Source organism: Erpetoichthys calabaricus, unplaced genomic scaffold, assembly GCF_900747795.2.
Source record: "Erpetoichthys calabaricus unplaced genomic scaffold, fErpCal1.3, whole genome shotgun sequence".
Lineage (NCBI taxonomy): Eukaryota > Metazoa > Chordata > Cladistia > Polypteriformes > Polypteridae > Erpetoichthys > Erpetoichthys calabaricus.
The window spans coordinates 22049-42492 of NW_026261627.1; the positions used below are offsets into that span (position 1 = coordinate 22049).

The 20444-nt window shown below is 41.5% G+C and overlaps 1 protein-coding gene across 3 annotated transcripts; it reads right to left on the minus strand.

Annotated features, from left to right (window-relative positions):
- Positions 1-348: 348 nt before the first annotated feature.
- LOC127526478 (zinc finger protein 239-like) lies at positions 349-20111 on the minus strand. 3 transcript variants are annotated; one of them, XM_051922026.1, is made up of 4 exons: positions 19590-20111; positions 919-1385; positions 586-837; positions 349-501 (listed from the first exon to the last, which is right to left on the minus strand). In XM_051922026.1, the coding sequence occupies exons 1-4, from the start codon at positions 20014-20016 to the stop codon at positions 364-366; spliced, it is 1284 nt and encodes a 427-aa protein (XP_051777986.1). In that variant the 5' UTR covers positions 20017-20111; the 3' UTR covers positions 349-363. The 3 variants fall into 3 exon arrangements, with proteins under 3 accessions (XP_051777986.1, XP_051777985.1, XP_051777987.1); XM_051922025.1 differs by having other exon boundaries at positions 349-837; positions 19590-20110; XM_051922027.1 differs by lacking the exon at positions 586-837 and having other exon boundaries at positions 349-581; positions 915-1385; positions 19590-20104.
- Between the last annotated feature and the right edge of the window lie 333 nt (positions 20112-20444).

Below are 20444 nucleotides of genomic sequence, written 5' to 3' on the forward strand. Positions count from 1 at the left end.
ACGTATGTTATGAAAACAGAGCTAGGCACATGGTGGAGGCTGTAGGGGCTTTGAGGAGAAACCGTTTGTATGACGCCCTGTTCTTTATTTTGTTTCTGGAAAAGGAAAAAAGATATAAACTTCTATTTCTCCTCCATGTTGATTTGTTTTTGACACAACACTAAGTAGGATGGATTTGTGTCAGTTACATGTGCTTACTGTCCAGGCAGGAGTGAACCTCACTCTTTAGTCAGGACAGCTCAGTTGTACTTCTCTCCTGTGGGAATTCTGGTGCTTCTCTGAAGTGTACTGCTCTGACAGATTTGTTACCACATTCCAAACAGCAATATGACTTCTCCTTGAGATTGATTTCTCAACAATAGTTTAGTTTGCTTTCTTTTTAGGACACGACTGAACCTCACTCTTGAGTCCTAAAGAGTTCTTGTTTTTCTGGACTGATTTTTGAACTGCTACTGTTTTTATTCTGTTGTGAACTCTTGTGTGTCTCTGAAGATGCTCCATCTGTGAAAACTGTTTGCCACATTCATTACAGCAATATGGCTTTTCTCCAGTGTGAACTCTACTGTGTTTCTGAAGACTGCCTACATGTGAAAACTGTTTACCACATTGATTACAGCAATATGGCTTCTCTCCTGTGTGAACTCTCGTATGTCTCTGAAGACTGCCCTTATCTGAAAACTGTTTACCACATTCATTACAGCAATATGGCTTCTCTCCGGTGTGAACTCTCGTGTGGATCTTCAGACTGCTTATACGTAAAAACTGTTTACCACATTCATTACAGCAATATGGCTTCTCTCCGGTGTGAATTCTCGTGTGTTTCTGAAGACTGCCCATCTCAGAAAACTGTTTGCCACATTCATTACAGCAATATGGCTTCTCTCCGGTGTGAACTCTCGTGTGGTTCTTCAGACTTACACGTGAAAACTGTTTACCACATTGATTACAGCAATATGGCTTTACTCCAGTGTGAAATTTAGTGTGGTTCTTCAGACTGCTTATATATGAAAACTGTTTACCACATTCATTACAGCAATATGGCTTCAATCCAGTGTGAACTTTAGTGTGGTTCTTCAGACTGCTTATACATGAAAACTGTTTACCACATTCATTACAGCAATATGGCTTCTCTCCGGTGTGAACTCTCGTGTGTATCTGTAGATTGCCTTTTTGTGAAAACTGTTTACCACATTCATTACAGCAATATGGCTTCTCTCCGGTGTGAACTCTAGTGTGGTCCTTCAGACTGCTTAAACATGAAAACTGTTTGCCACATTCATTACAGCAATATGTCTTCTCTCCGGTGTGAACTCTCTTGTGTTTCTGAAGAGCACTCCTGTTAGAGAATTCTCTGCCACATTCCACACTGCAGTGATTTTTCTTTCCTGTATAAAATTTAAAACAAAAAGGAAAAAAAAAAAGCACTTACTTTCTATTCGCTGCCTTATTATCAACATTAACTCACATTAAATACATGATGGCTGAAATTAGGAACAACCTTTGATCAATTATAAAACTTTTGTTGTACTTGGAAAGCACACTTAATTTGTTCATTTTATATTCTCTATTACAACTTCCCACCAGGGCCACATGTATAAAACTTCCTTATGCTTGGCCACATATATGAAAGCTGTTTCTTATGCAAAAGTTAGGATTTATAAAACTAGAACTTGCCATTTAAATTGGCTCAAAGTAACTTCAAGTTTTGAGCATTTGTAAGTCCCATGCAGACTTTATTTGGGTTGGTATTTTAGCAACTCCAGGTGGAAAAACGAAGAACTGAACAGAAAATCTCATTTCATTACACATTTCACATTCTGATGTTTGACAGGCTACACAAGAACTGAGTTTTGATGTATCACAATGACATTTTAGCTCATGATGATGACTTAGCTGATTTAGACTCCCTACTGTCATCCTCTTTGAAGTGTGTGCTGAACTGCAGCCTTCATTACAGAGACCACCATGCAGAAATCACACAATCCCAGTTCTCTTACAGGTCTTAACAACTGTGGGTTATTTGGCAATGGCAGCTTTTCAGTGTGAACTGCCCGACTGGTGAGGAATCTCTCAGTCACCCTGAGCCACCTAATGCCATCTGTATGGGATGGTATACTTAAGACGGTGGAGAGATACATGCAATATCGTTACCATCAGGGTATGCAAGTCGTGATCAAAATAAATCTGCAGCAACGTCTGCTGTCTTCAGCAGTGGTGGTCTTACTTGGCCTACAAGTCCCTTTGTGAGTACTGAGCTCACCAGTGTGTTCTTTCTTGTTATTGATATCCCAGATAGTTGAATTGGGTAATCTTAAGGTTTTCCGATGTCTCTAATGATTTCATTATCATTTTCCAAATTCTTTGACTTTCATTGGCACAGCTCATGCCCTCATGTTGAACAATGGCAACTACAAAGACCAAAGGTAGTCTGTAGGTAGGAGTAAGCTGAGGTGTCTTAGGCCAACAAGACTAAAGCAATGAAACACACCTGAGGAATCACAAACACCTCTGGCACCAATTTTCCCAAATACTACGGTGCCCTGAAATGAGAGGACAATTCAGAAAAACTGCTGTCATTTCTACGAGGTGTGACTGAAATGTTTGCAAATCCCCTTAAATGAAAATCAGTAATTTGTAATTTAATTACATCTGAATTATTTAATTCTTAATTTTAAACAGTGGATTAAAGGAGTAAATGCAAGAAGAATGTTTCATTGCCTCAGCCATTATGGACGGTACTATATAAAACCATGCCAAGTATGAAAAGTGCACCTTCAATAATTAGAATGTGTCCTGACATTTATCCACACTTGAACTAAAACCACTTGACACCAAAACAAACAACAAAATGTCTTCTTTCATTCACCAAAGCAAAATAGAGCAATGAATGAGTGACGCCTCAGTGCACAGGCCTACAGAAGCTGCAGTGACCTCGGAGAAAAATTAGAAGATGACAAAACCGAGGAAGAGCACAGCTGTTGGTGTTTCAGCTCTACAGGGGAGTGGCAGGTGACACCAGAACTGGTAACCTTTGTGACACGCTGGTGACATTTATACTCACCATTATAATGTTTAAGGGTATCTACTATCAGGACTTACTTATGCTGAGTAAGCTAAAATTTGCCAGGTTTTACTGTCTATTTGATCCAATGTGTGTGTTCATGTATGGAATTATTATCTCTGTTATGGCTGTAAACATCAATCACTCCAAGCCTGCACTCAATGAAGAGCGCTATAAAGAAGAAATACAACTAAATTAAACAGTAGTGTTACACAAATTAATCAGTCTTGAGTTAAAATTGCCCAGTTTTTGCCGTTTATTGTGAAATCGGCTTGTAGTTGGTCGACTGGTCTACCGATTTCATGACACGGAATATGTTAAGCTGAGGACAAGTGAGTGGAAATTGGTGAAGAAAATAACTGCTGTGTGGAAATATCTTAAAATTTCTGAAAATGTGACAGGAATGTTATCTGTAAAGTTTAAAATGAAAAAGTTAGTTGTTAGTTATGGTGTATTTAAAGCAAAGACATTTCCTGCAACTAATTTGATTAGAAACATTTTGGTAAAACACACAGCTGAGCACATCGACTTTCAACAATGCAGTGAAAGCAGGAAAACCTCTAAGGAAACAAATGTGTCTTAGCCATCAATAATGGCACTGTTTGAAAAAAAACAGACATATGCTCAGGACAGGACAAAAAAAAAAATCAGAGTATCCCTCAAAAATAATTGCAATTTATCATTTTAGATACACCACCATTTTCTATAGTAGGAAGTTTAGGATTCCATCATTTAAGTTCTATAACATGTATGCACGATATACAATGGCGAGAGGATGGTTCTTTTCAGACGTAGCAGTACCCAAGATGAACACTTTCATGACATTTCATATACAGTGACATGCAAATGTGTGGGGACCCCCCTGATGAAAATAACAGTTACTGTTAATAGTTAAGTCAATATCAGATTAATTTATCTCCAAAAGCCATAAAGTTTAAGATGTAACATTCTTTTCTGTATTTTAAACAATATTTGTGTCTTATTTTTTGATTTGAAGAGTGAAAAAAGGAGTACCACCCCAGAAATGTTTGTGCACCCCAAGAGATCGGAGGTCTCAGATGTCTTTCTTTCCCCAAGACGTCAGACCCTAATTAGCTCCTTAGGGCTTTGGCTTGTTCAAAGTCATCATTAGGAATGGCCAGGTGATGCAAAATTCAAAGCTGTATAAATTCTCAGACTCCTCAAACCTTGTCCCAGCAATCAGCAGCCATGGGCTCCTCTAAGCAGCTGTCTAAAACTCTGAGGAATAAAATAATTTATAGTCACAAAGCAGGAAAAGACTATAGAAGATGGCAAAGAGTTTTCAAGTAGCCACCTCCTCAGTTGGTAACGTTATTAAGAGATGGCAGTTAACAGCAATGGTGGAAATCAAGTTGAGGTCAGGAAGACCAAGACAACTTTCCAAGACAACTGCTCATAGCATTGCTAGAATGGCAAATCTAAACCCCTGTGTCTTAAAGCTCCCTAGTGGTCTTTTGTAGTCAGACTCTGGAGGGGTGATGCACTATTCTACTGTGCAGCAACACCACCTCAAATATAACCTTCAAGAAAGAGCCTTCAGAAGAAAAATTGCCTGTGTCCTCACCACAATATTCAAAGTTTGCAGATGAACAAGCCCAATGCCCCTTGGCTTGCAACGGGGCCACGGGTTTGGAGCATGGAAGCTCAACCTTTCTTTGGCCCATTGCCACCCCCAGGAGGTGCCTGGATGTTTACTGGGCCCTGTTTAGCAGCCCTTCCGCCACACCAGGAGGTGCTGCAGGATGAAAGTCATTGGACACCTGGGCCTCATGTATAAACGTTGTGTACACACAAAAATGTTGCATACTCCCGTTTCCACACTCGCATCATGATGTATAAAAACTAAATTTGGTGTAAAGCCATGCACATTTTCATGTCGGCTAAATCCTTGGCGTATGCAAGTTTCCCGCTTGGTTTTGCAAACTGGCAGCACCCTGTGGTCAACGTAGTGCTTTTGTTCCAGTGTGGTTTCCCTTTTTAGATTCACATCCCTGACGCGACTTTATCAAATACACTGAAATTAACCATATATTGTTAATTAATTTAAGGCATCTGATTGTAATTAACCTGTGTGATGGACGGCCAGTGTTTCAGTCCGGCTGGGACGTCCCTCAACTGAAGCAGCCAGCCTTTTCAGGGCACTACATCCCCAAGGGCACTAGATGGCAGCTCCCCTGGATGGAAATGGTTCCTCGGATTCCCGCAGGGCAGTATAGGACATAGAGTCCGTCTCTTCAACCCTGTTGGGTACCGTGGGTGCCGCCAGGGGGAGCTCACCAAGAACCTGGGGAATATTACCGTGACACCAACCCGGAAGTACTTTGTAGTCACGAGGACGGAAACCCACAGTACTTCTGGGATACTTGAAGAAGGCATTTGATCCAGAGAAGGAATACTTCTGGGTCATGGACTTTAGTTCAATCTGCTGGGTTTCCCACAATTCTTTTAGAGTTGGGTGGTAGAGGAACGGAGCTGCTGGGAGTGGAGGATTGGTTATTGTTTATTATTATTGTGATTATTGATTTATTGGAGAATTGTGGAGTGTGTGGTGCTTTGTGCACTATATTTGAAGAAATACAGTAATCCCTCCTTTATCGTGGGGGTTGCGTTCCAGACCCCCCACAAAAGGTGAAAATCCGCGAAGTAGAAACCATACGTTTATATGGTTATTTTTATATTGTCATGCTTGGGTCACAGATTTGCACAGAAACACAGGAGGTTGTAGAGAGACAGGAACTTTATTTAAACACTGCAAACAAACATTTGTCTCTTTTTCAATACATGCTCCATGACAAGACAGAGTTCCGTCTCACAATTAAAAGAATGCAAACATATCTTCCTCTTCAAAGAAGTGTGCGTCAGGAGCTGAGAATGTCAGAGAGAGAGAGAGAGAGAGAAAAAAGCAAACAAAAATCAATAGGGCTGTTTGGCTTTTAAGTATGCGAAGCACCGCTGGGCAAAGCAGCTGCAAGGATGTACAATGTAAAGGTAGTCTTTCAGCATTTTTTAGAGGAGCGTCCGTATCCTCTAGGCCAGTGTGCGAGCAGCCTCTCTGCTCACACCCCCTCCGTCAGGAGCAGAGAATGTCAGAGAGAGAGAGAGAAAAACAAACAATCAAAAATCAATACATGCCCTTCGAGCTTTTAAGTATGCGAAGCACCGTGCGGGAAGCATGTCGCTTGACAAAGCAGCTGCACAGAAGGGAGCAACGTGAAGGTAATCTTTCAGCATTTTTAGACAAGCGTCCGTATCGTCTAGGGGTGTGAACAGCCGCCCTGCTCACACCCCCTCCGTCAGGAACAGAGAATGTCAGAGCGAGAGAGAAAGAAAAGCAAACAATCAAAAATCAATACGTGCTGTTTGTTCTTTTAAGTATGCGAAGCACAGTGTGGGAAGCATATCGCTTGACAAAGCAGCCATATGTATGCCCAACAAGGAAGAGAGCAATGTGAAGGTAATCTTTCAGCATTTTTTGAGGAGCGGCCGTGTCCTCTAGGGGTGCGAACAGCTCCCGTGCTCACAATATATTTGAGAAGTTTTATTTAATACGTAATACGCACTCTGGTTGGGTAGCTTCTCAGCCATCTGCCAATAGCGTCCCTTGTATGAAATCAACTGGGCAAACCAACTGAGGAAGCATGTACCAGAAATTAAAAGACCCATTGTCCGCTGAAATCCGTTAACCAGCAAAAAATCTGCGATATATATTTAAATATGCTTACATATAAAATCTGCGATAGAGTGAAGCCGCGAAAGTCGAAGCGCGATATAGCGAGGGATTACTGTATTATTAAAGAATCTTCTTGGTGCTTTTACAAGTGTGTCTTGCTAGCATCCACGCCTGTAACAATATAATGGTTCATGGAATGGCTAAACTATTCCAAATACCATAGTATCTTTAGCGTTGTTACTCTCAAGTATTCATCCCACTATATCCGAGTGTGGAATCACAGCACTACAGCAGCTGATCAAAAAGAGAATTATCAGGAAACAGCATCAAGCGCATGCTGCCTCAGCCATGCTGTCTATTTGAACTGCACTCATACAGCAAATGCTTCAGAGCATTTCCTGTACTGACCTTGCGGTTCAGAAACAGTTTCATCACAAGAACTCTAAACACACTCAATCAGTTCATCAAGTGCTCCTTGTAGAACTGTTTGTACTTATAAATACAATCACCGTCTTATACAGTAATCCCTCCTCCATCGCGGGGGTTGCGTTCCAGAGCCACCCGCAAAATAAGAAAATCTGTGAAGTAGAAGCCATATGTTTATATGGTTATTTTTATATTGTCATGCTTGGGTCACAGATTTGCGCAGAAACACAGGAGGTTGTAGAGAGACAGGAACGTTATTCAAACACTGCAAACAAACATTTGTCTCTTTTTCAAAAGTTTAAACTGTGCTCCATGACAAGACAGAGATGACAGTTCTGTCTCACAATTAAAAGAATGCAAACATATCTTCCTCTTCAAAGGAGTGCGTGTCAGGAGCACAGAATGTCACATAGATAGAGAAAACAATCTCTAGCAAACAAATCAATGGTGCTGTTTGGCTTTTAAATATGCGAAGCACCGCCGGTACAAAGCTGTTGAAGGCGGCAGCTCACACCCCCTCAGTCAGGAGCAGGGAGAGAGAGAGAGAGAGAGAGAGAGAGAGAGAGAGAGAGACAGAGTTTGTTTTTCAGTCAAAAATCAATATGCCCTTCGAGCTTTTAAGTATGCGAAGCACCGTGCAGCATGTCGTTTCAGGAAGCAGCTGCACAAAAGATAGCAACGTGAAGATAATCTTTCAGCATTTTTAGACGAGCGTCCGTATCGTCTAGGTGTGCGAACAGCCCCCCTGCTCAATCCCCATACGTCAGGATCAGAGAAAGTCAGCGCAAGAGAGAGAAAAGTAAGCAATCTAGCTTCTCAGCCATCTGCCAATAGCGTCCCTTGTATGAAATCAACTGGGCAAACCAACTGAGGAAGCATGTAGCAGAAATTAAAAGACCTATTGTCCGCAGAAATCCGCGAACCAGCAAAAAATCTGCGATATATATTTAAATATGCTTACATATAAAATCACAATTTAAATGACCGCTACGCACGCGTGTTGACTCAGCGACGCCCAGAGCAGAAAGAACGAGCTCCGGCCACTCCAACCGCGCCATGCGGGGAGTGAGAGAGACGCCAATCTCACACTCTCTCCCCCCTTAAAGAAATTAAATGGGTGCGAGTGAGACCACTGACCTCCCTCCCTTCTATTAGTTATAGGTTATAGTACGTTTGGCTTATCTATGATAAGATTTTATTTTAAAAATTCGTATGATTTTTGGTCTCCGGCTTATACACGAGTCCGGCTTATAGACAAGAACCTAGGGTATATATGGAAGAGAAGGTCTGTGATACGGTTTGCATATTTGCAGTTGGAGATCCACAAAGGGAGAAAAACGAATCACGTATCATAAAATAGTTTTACCAAGGAAACAAAAATTAATGAGAGACACTATCTGTTTCAACTTTTCACCTCGAACGGATACTCAAAATCATTCATTAATTGGAGTGTACACAGCAGGCGCCAAAGGAATCAGCATACAAGCGACGTAAATCAGAACCCCCACCCCACCTGGCATTCACTCCCGTACCACCATAATGTGTCAGAAGGCACGGCACGCACCCTGACCAAGTGGGGCATCAAAATAGCACATAAACCCACCAACAATCTGCGCATGGTCCTGTTTAATGCTAAAAACAAGAAATCGGCAGCCGAAACACGAAACGCAGTTTATAGTATTCCATGCAATTCTTGCTCAGCTGTATACATAGGACAAACGTCAAAAAAAATCTCAACACGTGTACAGGAACATCGCAACGCTGTCAGAAGAAAGGACGCACTATCTTTGATATATGCACATACTAAATCGACAGGACACACATTCAACTGGGACAACGTGAAAGTAAAATTTAAGGCCAGTACAAAAAGCGCCAGAGAGTTGGCCGAGTCTTGGCTATCAGATGAAAATGCCATTAACAGACACTTGGACATAAACCCAGCATATGCCAACTTAAGAAGGACATATGCACTTTAATTTAACGATACACATATATATATAAAATATGATTTGGATAAGAATAAAATTAACAAGGTAGTTAAGTTGTCCGATGATAGAGAATCTGTTAAATCATCATAGAGGGATTTGGACAGTACGCAGGCTTGGGCAGATTTGTTGAAGATGAAGTTTAATTTAAGTAAATGCAAAGTTTTACATGTAGGAAGTAAAAATGTATGGTATGTATACACAATGGAAGGCCTTATGAGAAGGATTTCTGAGTTGTAGTGACTCCTAGACAGTGTTCAGAAGTCATTAAGGAGGTTAAGAGAATGTCAGGTTATTTAGCGCCCTGATGTGTGGAGTACAAGTCACAGGAGGTTATGCAGAGGCTTTATAAAACACCGCAGGCCTCATCTGGAGTACTGTGTGCCATTTTAGTCTCCAGGCTACAAAACAGACCTAGCAGAGGTAGACAAGTCCAGTGAAGAGTGACTAGGCTAATTCTAGGGATGTTGAGGTATGAGTTATCAGAAAACTTTAAAAGAGTTTAAACTTTTCAGTTTAAGCAAAAGGAGATTAAGAGGAGGCATGACTGAAATATTTAAAATCATGAAGTTAATTAAAGTAGTTGAGCTTTTCTTGGCTGTTAATTTAAAAAGAGTTGAGCAGGAACAGGAGGACACTGTAGGAAAAGTTAAGGGAAAATTTCACGTAAACATCAGAGTTTTTCTTCACACAGAGAACCACAGACCCGTGGAATAAATTACCAGGTAGTGTGGAGAGAGAGAGACTTTAGGGACCTTCAAACCTCGAGTTGATGATGTATTTGAGAAACTAGGTGGATCAGATTGTCAAGCTTTGATGGGATGACTTGCTACTTCTCATTAATTTGTTTGTAAAATTTCCAATTTCTGTTTAACCAAAGAATAATAACTTTGCAAGGCTCTCACTTTGTTAACTTAACTTCTCTGTATGAGAAGGGGGTCTCTGGCCATTTGACACACAGTACATCAAAGCAACTCATGTACTCTTAATTTAAGGAACAGAATAATACAATGTGTTGATAAACACATTTAAATTTGGTAACTGATTATTTGTTGACAGTGAAGAAAGGATTGCAGACAGATTAGTCTTACAAGCATATCACAGAAGAGATTGCTTGTTTCCTTGCTGTTTTAGAGTTCTAATTTATCTTGGCTCAGATAAACAGTTTTATCATACCAGGGCCTTAAAGGTGATTTTTGATGTTATATGGAGTTGTTGCTGTTGTTGTTCCAGGTTCAAATGGTCCTTTTCTGTCTTCAGAGTTCACTCGTCGTCTTTGCTATCTGTTCCTTTGTTCATGGTGTGCTGTGATTCTGTCTTTCTCAACTCACTGTTAGGCACTTTACTATTCCCTCTGCACCTCTCTGGCACAAGAGGGTTTGTACTGAAACTCCCGTCTTGTAATAATGGCTCTTTTTAAGTCTTGGCAGACTGCTCAGGGACTAGAACAGAGGTTGGGAAGAGTGGCTCTTAGAGTCAGTTCAGGGTGTCCATGTCCAAGGCTCTATGGAGAGGAGCTTCCAGGTCAAAGAAAGTTTGTGAACTGTTTCCTCTGCACAGTGTGGACGGCTTCTTACCCCAAAAGGGAGCAAATTGTCAGCTTTCAGCCAACAAAGAGAAAGCATTGTCTGCTTCTTGGCTCCCCAGAGAGAACATATCCTCAGTTTTCATCCACCAAAAGAGACAGAAGAGGTGAATGCAGCTACATTTAAAGGAGAGTGTAGCCCCTTCTAGTTGCAGATCCAGGGCCTGCTTATAGGCTTGTTATTTTTTCTCTCACAAACAGGCAGGTTCAGTTCCCGGTTAGAAGCCTAAGATGAAAGTCAATTTGAGTGTTGCTTTGTTTGAAGGAAACTCTGAAAAGCTGCAGCCTCAACTCTGATTTACACCTTTGTGTTTAGATGAAGTACTGGGCTGATAACTGGTATGAGTTGCGGTTTAGCCATTCATTCAGGGTTATAGGGTGAGGGGGGTGCAGGTGAATTTCTGCATCCTTATTAAATCTTCTGTCTTAACAGGTCTTGAGCGTCACTAAAAATCCTATTAAAATGGCGATGCCCACTTTGACCTGCACAGTCATGGAGTATCTGGTGGTGTGAAATAAATACTTGATGTGTGGGCTGTGCAGCTCCCCCTCCTAGGACTGGTGTGGCAGGTGGTCTGTGTGTCTCCATTTTGATCACAGTGTGTATTTTGGATTCTCCGTTCACTGGATATGCTAGGCCTTACATCCGTCGTATTTTGTGCGTCTTGCTGCCTTTTTTCATTGGACATTACACCCAAGCATGGGTGCAAACACATTTTATTTTTATATATGTATTTAGAAATGTTTATCTAATTGTTATTTTCTCTTTGAAGAATATGAGAAAATAAAGCAATTTTGTTTTTTTTCTTTCTGAAGTTGCTGTATATCATTTTAATTTAATCCTTTTGCCTTTGTTAATTACCTTAACAAGCAGTGGAGCAGTGAGGTAACCACTTTATGTTGTCTGTGCAGTTTTACCACTCCTCAGGTTGGCATGACTGGTCTGCCTCAGTGGTCCTCCCAGTGATGTTGTGTGGAAATTTGTGCTCTTGACTGGGTGAGTCTAAGAGGAGGCGGCAGACAAAGAACAATCCATGAATGGCCCTCTCGCTCATCTTGATCCATTCACGCAATATGTAGAGATTGAATTCCCTAACAGCAAAGCTTGCACAGTGTCATACAAAAGCTCAGGCATCCTGGGCAAAATTTCTGTTACTGTGACCAAGTAAGTAAGTAAGTAAAAGATGACCTGATCTCCAAAAGGCATAAAGTTGTAGATGACAAATTTCTTTAATATTTTAAGCAGGATTACTTTCTTATTTCCATCATTTACCTTTTGAAAATAACGAAAAAGGTAAAAGGGCATGAAGGAAAAGTGTGTTCACCTGCATGGTCCTTACTTAGCAACACCCCGTTTGGCACGAATCACAGCCTGTAAACACTTTTTGTGGTCCGCTAAGAGTCTTTCAGTTCTTATTTGGGGGATTTTCACCAACTCATATTTACAAAAGGCTTCTAGTTCTGTGAGATTCTTGGGTCGTCTTGCATGCATTGCTCTTTTGAGTTTTATACACTGTGAAGCCCAGCGTGTGTAGAGCCACCCTAACCAGACACAGACAGGCAGGACACAAGTTTCTCCACACAGCCCACCTTTATTTACAGGTGAGAAGTGCTTTCTTAGCTCCTCACAAGAGCACAATGTCAACAACACCAAGCACAGTCTTTCTTACCTCCAGTCCTTTTAACCTCCACTCCTCATCACAGGTTTTGTCCTTCTTCCTCCCTACTCTGGCCATTGAGTAGTGGTGACTGGCCCCTTTTATAGGGCACCCTGATTGACTCCAGGGGCCTCATGCATAACACCGTGCATAGAATTCACACTAAAACATGCCATACAGACAAAAGCAGAAATGTGCATACGCACAAAAAAATCCAGATGCATAAATCTCGGTCAGCGTGAAAAGTAACGTAAGTAATGTCTATTTCAATATGCAAATCAATATAAATAGCCTTTAAGCTCAGTGTTCTATGAAAACTCAATTGTGAACTCAATCTGAAATAAGATCGACGAACTGGCTGCGCTGGTGAAAAATGTCAGGACCTACAGAGAATGCAGTTTGTTGTGTTTTTGCGAAACCTGGCTAAATAACACCATCCCAGATGCCAACGTGGAGCTACCCGGGTTTAGCACAGTTAGAGCGGACAGAGATGCAAGTACCTGTGGGAAGCACTAAGGAGGAGGACTCGCTCTCAATGTTAATACACGGTGGTGTCACTCTGGACATGTTAACGTCAAAATCTCCACTTGCTGCAGGGATATCGAACTGTTGGCCGTAAGTTTACGTCCCTACTATTTGCCCAGAGAGTTTGGACACGTCATTGCTGTTATCGTTTACATCCCTCCTCGGGCGGACGTGGAGTCAGGGAGTGACATCATCCATTCCGCTGTTGCTAAGTTACAAACACAGCACCCTGAGGCGCTTGTGATAATCGCTGGAGACTTTAACCATGTGACGCTGGACAAAACATTACCTGCATTCTCCCAGTATGTGCACTGTAACACCCGGGGAAATAAGACTATTGATTTACTGTATGCAAACATTAAAGACGCATACAGCGCCACCCCACTGCCTGCGCTTGGGAAAGCAGATCATAACCTGGTTCTGCTTCAGCCTCACTATAAACCAAAAGTTAGAGTCCTACCTGTAACCACACGATCATTCAGGAAGTGGACTCCGGAGGATGAGAATACTCTGAGACAATGTTTTGGAACTACAGACTGGGATATCCTGCAGGGATCTCTTAGTGAGAACATTGAGGAAGTTGTTGACTGCACTACTGACTACAATAACTTCTGTATGGACATTCTATTTCCAGTAAGAACTGTACGCTGCTATGCTAACAAGCAGCCATGGATTACAAGTGACATCAAGGGCCTTTTGAATCAGAAGAAAATGGCTTTTAAAGTCGGTGATCAGCATGAGCTCAAGCGCATGCAGAAGGAACTCCGAGTCCAGCTCAGGGCGACAAAGGAGCAGTACAGGAGAAAGCTGGAGCAGAAGTTGCAGAATAACAGCATGAAGGAAGTGTGGGATGGGATGAAGATCATCACTGGCTGCAGCTCGAAGCGGGGTACCACCATTGAGAGAGACGTGAAGAGAGCAAACCAAATGAACAACTTCTTTAACAGGTTTGACCACCCTAACCCACTCTCACTCTCACCTCGGAGTATTGCACCCTCCACACATCCTTCTGCTGATACCAGCATAGGAAAGACATCCCCACCCATAATTACAACAGCGCAAGTGAGCAGAGAGCTGAGGAGACTTCATGCCAGCAAAGCAGCAGGTCCAGATGGAGTATCGCCACGACTGCTGAAGGTCTGTGCATCGGAGCTGGAGGGTCCTCTACAGCGCATCTTCAACCTGAGCCTGGAACAGGGGAGAGTCCCGAGGCTTTGGAAAACATCTTGTATCACCCCAGTCCCAAAGGTATCACGTCCTAGTGAGCTGAATGATTTTCGGCCTGTTGCTCTGACATCACATGTGATGAAGACCATGGAGAGGCTGCTGCTTCACCACCTTAGGCCACAGGTTCAACACGCCCTTGACCCTCTGCAGTTTGCATATCAGGAGAAGGTGATGTCGCTGATGACACTGCTATCGTGGGTTGTATCAGGAATGGGCTGGAGGAGGAGTATTGGGACCTAATCAAGAACTTTGTTAAATGGTGCGACTCAAACAACCTACACCTGAACACCAGCAAAACCAAGGAGCTGGTGGTGGATTTTAGGAGGCCCAGACCCCTCATAGACCCAGTGATCATCAAAGGTGACTGTGTGCAGATGGTGCAGACCTATAAATATCTGGGAGTGCAGCTGGATGATAAATTAGACTGGACTGCCAATACTGATGCGTTGTGCAAGAAAGGACAGAGCCGGTTATACTTCCTTAGAAGGCTGGCATCCTTCAACATCTGCAATAAGATGCTGCAGATGTTCTATCAAACAGTTGTGGCGAGCGCCCTCTTCTATGCAGTGGTGTCCTGGGGAGGCAGCATTAAGAGGAAAGACGCCTCACGCCTGGACAAACTGGTGAGGAAGGCAGGCTCTATTGTTGGCATGGAGCTGGACAGTTTAACATCTGTGGCAGAGCGAAGGGCGCTCAGCAGGCTCCTATCAATTATGGAGAATCCACTGCATCCACTAAATAGTATCATCTCCAGACAGAAGAGCAGCTTCAGCGACAGACTGCTGTCACTGTCCTGCTCCACAGACAGATTGAGGAGATCGTTCCTCCCCCAAACTATGCGACTCTTAATATTTAACATTATACATAGTTATTGTCTGTTTTTTCACCTGTATTATTATCATTCTTTAATTTAATATTATTTATTGTATTAGTATGCTATTCATGAAGAATGTGAATTTCCCATTGGGATTAATAAAGTATCTATCTATCTATCTATCTAAAAGACGATGGCAAAAACACAGGACAAAGTAGAAGAAATTCAGCAAATAAATGCAAATAAAAGGCGAGTCTTAGCCCACCATCTGAGTGTCATATGAAAGCTTATTAGGGTACAGAGAAAAGAAAGAAAATAGGCACACAGTGGCAAAAAAAGCTTGAAATGTCAACTTCAGTCTCTGAATTTCCACTTTAATCACATAGTTTATTTTGTCATTAAAGTAGAACATCATAAAATTCATCATTAAATCGTTTAATTTACTAGTTTCTCAAATCCCATCGTAACTAAAGTAGCACGTTAAATGATTTGTTTTGTATGTGTTCTTCTATGTGCTCTATTTGTGTGAATCACTATGTACTTCTTAAATGGGCTTTCTCTTCCTCTAACTGGACACAGAATCCATTACATTCATGATATTACAGCTCTCTGAACAATTTAAATACTGAGATGTATACTTGATATCATTTTCATGATGATAGGAATTAAAGTACGCTATTAAACATGGGAACACGGTGGCACAGTGATAGTGACGAGCTGGCACCTCGTCCAGAGATTGTTCCTGCCTCCATCAAGATGCTTGCTGCGCCATGCACGACTTTCTATGAAATAATTTATTGCAGCAGTACAGTAATCCCTCCTCCATTGCGGGGGTTGCGTTCCAGAGCCACCCGCGAAATAAGAAAATCCACGAAGTAGAAACCATATGTTTATATGGTTATTTTTATATTGTCATTCTTGGGTCACAGATTTGCGCAGAAACACAGGAGGTTGTAGAGAGACAGGAACGTTATTCAAACACTGCAAACAAACATTTGTCTCTTTTTCAAAAGTTTAAACTGTGCTCCATGACAAGACAGAGATGACAGTTCTGTCTCACAATTAAAAGAATGCAAACATATCTTCCTCTTCAAAGGAAACAGAGAGGAAAGCAAACAAAGCAATAGGGCTGTTTGGCTTTTAAGTATGTGAAGCACCACTGGTACAAAGCTGTTGAAGGCGGCAGCTCACACCCCCTCTGTCAGGAGCAGGGAGGGAGGGAGAGAGAGAGAGAGAGAGAGAGAGAGACAGAGTTCATTTTTCAGTCAAAAATCAATAGGTGCCCTTCGAGCTTTTAAGTATGCGAAGCACCGTGCAGCATGTCGCTTCACGAAGCAGCTGCACACAGAAGGTAGCAAGGTGAAGATAATCTTTCAGCATTTTTAGACGAGCGTCCGTATCGTCTAGGAGTGCGAACAGCCCCCATGCTCACACGCCCTACGTCAGGATCAGAGAAAGTCAGCGCAAGAGAGAGAGAGAGAGAAAGTAAGTTGGGTAGCTTCTCAGCCATCTGCCAATAGCGTCCCTTGTATAAAATCAACTGGGCAAACCAACTGAGGAAGCATGTACCAGAAATTAAAAGACCCATTGTCCTCAGAAATCCGCGAATCAGCAAAAAATCTGCGATATATATTTAAATATGCTTACATATAAAATCCGCGATAGAGTGAAGCTGCGAAAGGCGAAGCGCGATATAGCGAGGGATCACTGTATATCGAGTAGTGGAGGGTTTGGGGGGGGGGGGGGGGTTGGGGGGGAATGGGGGGGGGGGTGCGGAAGTTGTTGTTAATCCATGAACCTACCAGCGGCAGTTCTGTGAATTGGCACATGCCCACCTTCTAGGAGGCCATTTTGGCACCGAAAAGACTCTAGAGCAAATTAAGCTAAGATGTTGTTGGCCAGGAATTAATGAGGAGGTTCGCTGTTTCTGCATCTCTCGTCAGGAGTTCCAATTACAGCAAATTCCTAGGAAGGACGAACTGCTCTCGTTCCTCTTCCCTTGACTTACATTCCCTTTGAGCGATATAGTAGGACCCCTTGAGCTTTCTGCCCGAAGACACAAATATACAGTAGTCCTAATGGATTATGCTACTCAATATCCAGAGGCTGTTCCCTTGCGTTCAGCCACATCTAAAGCTATCACACGGGAAATTATAGGGGTCATTGCGGTTTCAGCATCTCTAAAAAAGTCCTTATGGACAAAGGGATGTCTTTCACATCTGAAACATTTAGGGAAATGGCCAAGTTACTTAAAATAAAGCATTTAAAGACAGCAGCGTATCAACCTCAAACCGATGGTCTAGTAGAGAGATTTAATCAGACTCTCAAACAAGCCTCTACGGGGATCTCTCCTTTTGAATTGTTATATGGGCGATAACCTCTGGGAATATTGGATATTTTAAAAGAAGGACGGAAAGGAGAGACTTTTCCCTTTACCAACATATAATTAGCATCTGTTCCTGGAGATTTGTTTAATTTCAACCAATTTATTCTCAGCAGCACGTCTCGCTCTACAATTTCCAAATCCCTCAATACCTCCTTAGTAGTCCCTGTTAAAACTGAGAGGTTATCCACTTTTTCAGACATGAAATTTTCAGAAAATGGAAAGCTTAGAGCATTTTATATTTCACTATCTGTGTATTGCAATTCCCCTTTATTGTTCATGCAGCACTTCACTTTCTCCTTGACTGTTCTTTTACGCCTAAAACACTGAAAGAATGTCTTTGGCTACAATATTTCTCTTTAACTGTCTTTTAGAGACCTCATATCTTTCCTAATAGTTGGTCTCAAATGCACTTCTGTCAGCTTTGGGGTTATTCATCTTAAATGACTTATCCCATTTGTTTTTTTTTTCCTTTGCAGCTTCTTTTTACCTCCTTATTTTTCAACTGCAGAGATTTTCTTAAGCTTTCTCCACCCTCTGCTCCACAAACCCAAAGGTTGGATAAGACTGGAGTAACACCTGCTGTTGTGTGAATCACAAAACAAAACAAAAACACCCTTGTAAATAGAAAAAAAAGTTAAAAACTATTAAACTGCTTCACTGCTCCTTAATAGATACCAAAAAAAAACGAAGGGTTTAAGAGCAAAAGTCATATTTAATTCACACTCACATAGAAGGATCACAGACTAGCACAGAACACACAGCCTTTTTCACTTTATGATTTAAGAATGATGTCAACATGACAGTCTAAGTTGTTTCTCCAATCCAACACTTCAATGTGTAATCCAAAGGTTTGACGTTTCATCCAAAAACTTCTTTTAAGGATTACACAAGAACCTTAGAAGAGATGAAGAGATGTGTAAAGCTGGCAAATGTGATAAAAGAATTTTGGAAGACCAGGGTGTCCGTCAATGCATAGAAAGCCATACTGTCTACAAAAATGGAGGAAACTCACTACTGGAAAGGGCAACCCACAAAGATCACAGCATGAAAGCAAAGGTGAACAGGAACCCAGACAGGCAGAGCAAAGGGCCTGCAGAAATCTCCAGGACTTGAGAAAGTCTCTGTCCATGTGTTCTTATGGAGAAAAGCGTAAGAATGTAGTTTACAGAACGACAACACCAAGGAAATCAATACAATCTAGCAAAACCATCACTGCACATATGAAAACTTGTAAAAGATCATCATGATGTTCCAGAACAGACAATGTTCTATGAATGAATGAGACAAAAGTTGAAGTCTTTGGTCAAAACATGCAACACCATGTTTGGAGGTAACACAAAAGAGCACATTGTTACTAAAGACTCAAGGTGAATGGAGCATCATGGTTTGGCCTGCATGTTTCTTCGTGGCCTGGAAAACTTGACATGATTAATGGTCACTGAATTAAAAATATTACCAAGAAATCTGACAGGAAAAATATCAGGATAGTAGAAGCTTAACAAAAGTTGAGTGATGTCACAAGACAATGAGCCTAAACACAGGAAGAAATCAAAAACAGAAAGGGTTAAACATACAGTAACTGGTGATCTGGAATGGCCAATAAGAGACACGAGATGCCGTGGCCTGACCTAAAGAGAACTGATCAGAAAAGGGCACTCAGGGATGAAGGAACTGAAAATGTTTGGAATGAAGGAATGGGTTAAAATTCATTGCTGATCAATAGCTACAACAAGTTTTGTTTAGGTCATTACAGTTAAAGAAGGGTCAACCAGTCTGTAAAGATAGGAGGGTCATGGAGTGGATTGTGAATGTTTAAACGATGTGTTCAGGACTGACAAGAAGCCAGCCAATTGTTTGTGTTATTACAGTAGTTTAGGACAACTGTGGTTGTCTGTAATCGGAGCTTAGTTGAAGATCGGACCACATTGTTAAGGGGAATTAATATGGATACCCAGGAAATTGCAGAGGGATCAATACCTTTATCTTGCTATTGGACATTTGTATAGCACTCTTTATCAAGGATAGGCTGAGGGCTTTTGCATAAAGTCACTATAATGGAAGAATAGCAAATTGCTAAACTTTACATAACAATAGATTAAATCTCATACTAAATTTAAACACACAATAAAATAAAGTATTTTCACTCCATTTCTCATAAAAATCACAAGACCCAACCTTTCAAGCTTATAAACCCCAACGCTAAATCTTACACATTTTTATTTTGCACTTACTTTTTCCAGACTTCGTTGAAGGTGGTCGCTTATTTTTCTGAGCTCTAACAGATGTAGTTTCCTCAGCCCTCTTTGGTTCAGACTCTAATGATTCAGATTTCACATTGATAGAAGGCTCTGGAGATGAACAGTGTCTGCTATGAGAAGAGTCTAACCTGGTCACCACTCCATCTTGACACCCATCATGAAGGTTGTCTTCTTTTACACTGTCCAGATTTGTATGGTTATGTATCTCAATACTGACAGACTTCTCTTCAGATTCTTCTTTAATGCTCACTGGCTGCAGTTCACTGTTCTCCTCCTTGATGCTCAGACTTTCTTGTTTAAGGTAGGTGGACTTCCACTTATAGTCGTCCTCCTCCTTAATATTTACAGTTTTCTCCATGATATTTGCGTCCACATCACAGGTCTCCTGTTTCACATCCATTGAGATATTACAGTAAACAGCAGCTTTTTCTTTTTCTCTGTGAAAAGAACAGGAATTAACTTCATTAAAACTTCATCACTTATGTCTAAAGACACTTGAATATCATTTTAGAACAGGCTCTATGTTATGGTTTATGTAAAGCTAGACAGTTCTTAGCATGCTGACAGTAACTCAATGCTCTTCATTTCAGATTATCAGAATCTTGGGAGTGGAGTGAAGGTCCAACAGACTCTGAAACAAGAAGACCATCTTACACAGTTGTGGGTCAGCAGTATTCACTACTTGAATTAAACATACAGTGCTGCTGGGGTCCCAGAATTGTCTTATCAGTTTATGTTGATGAAGGTTTGTACAAGTAGGGGCACAGGATTGTGCTAAGAAACAGAAAAGTCTGGAGGGAGGAGATGAAAGAGGAACTTAACTTTGCT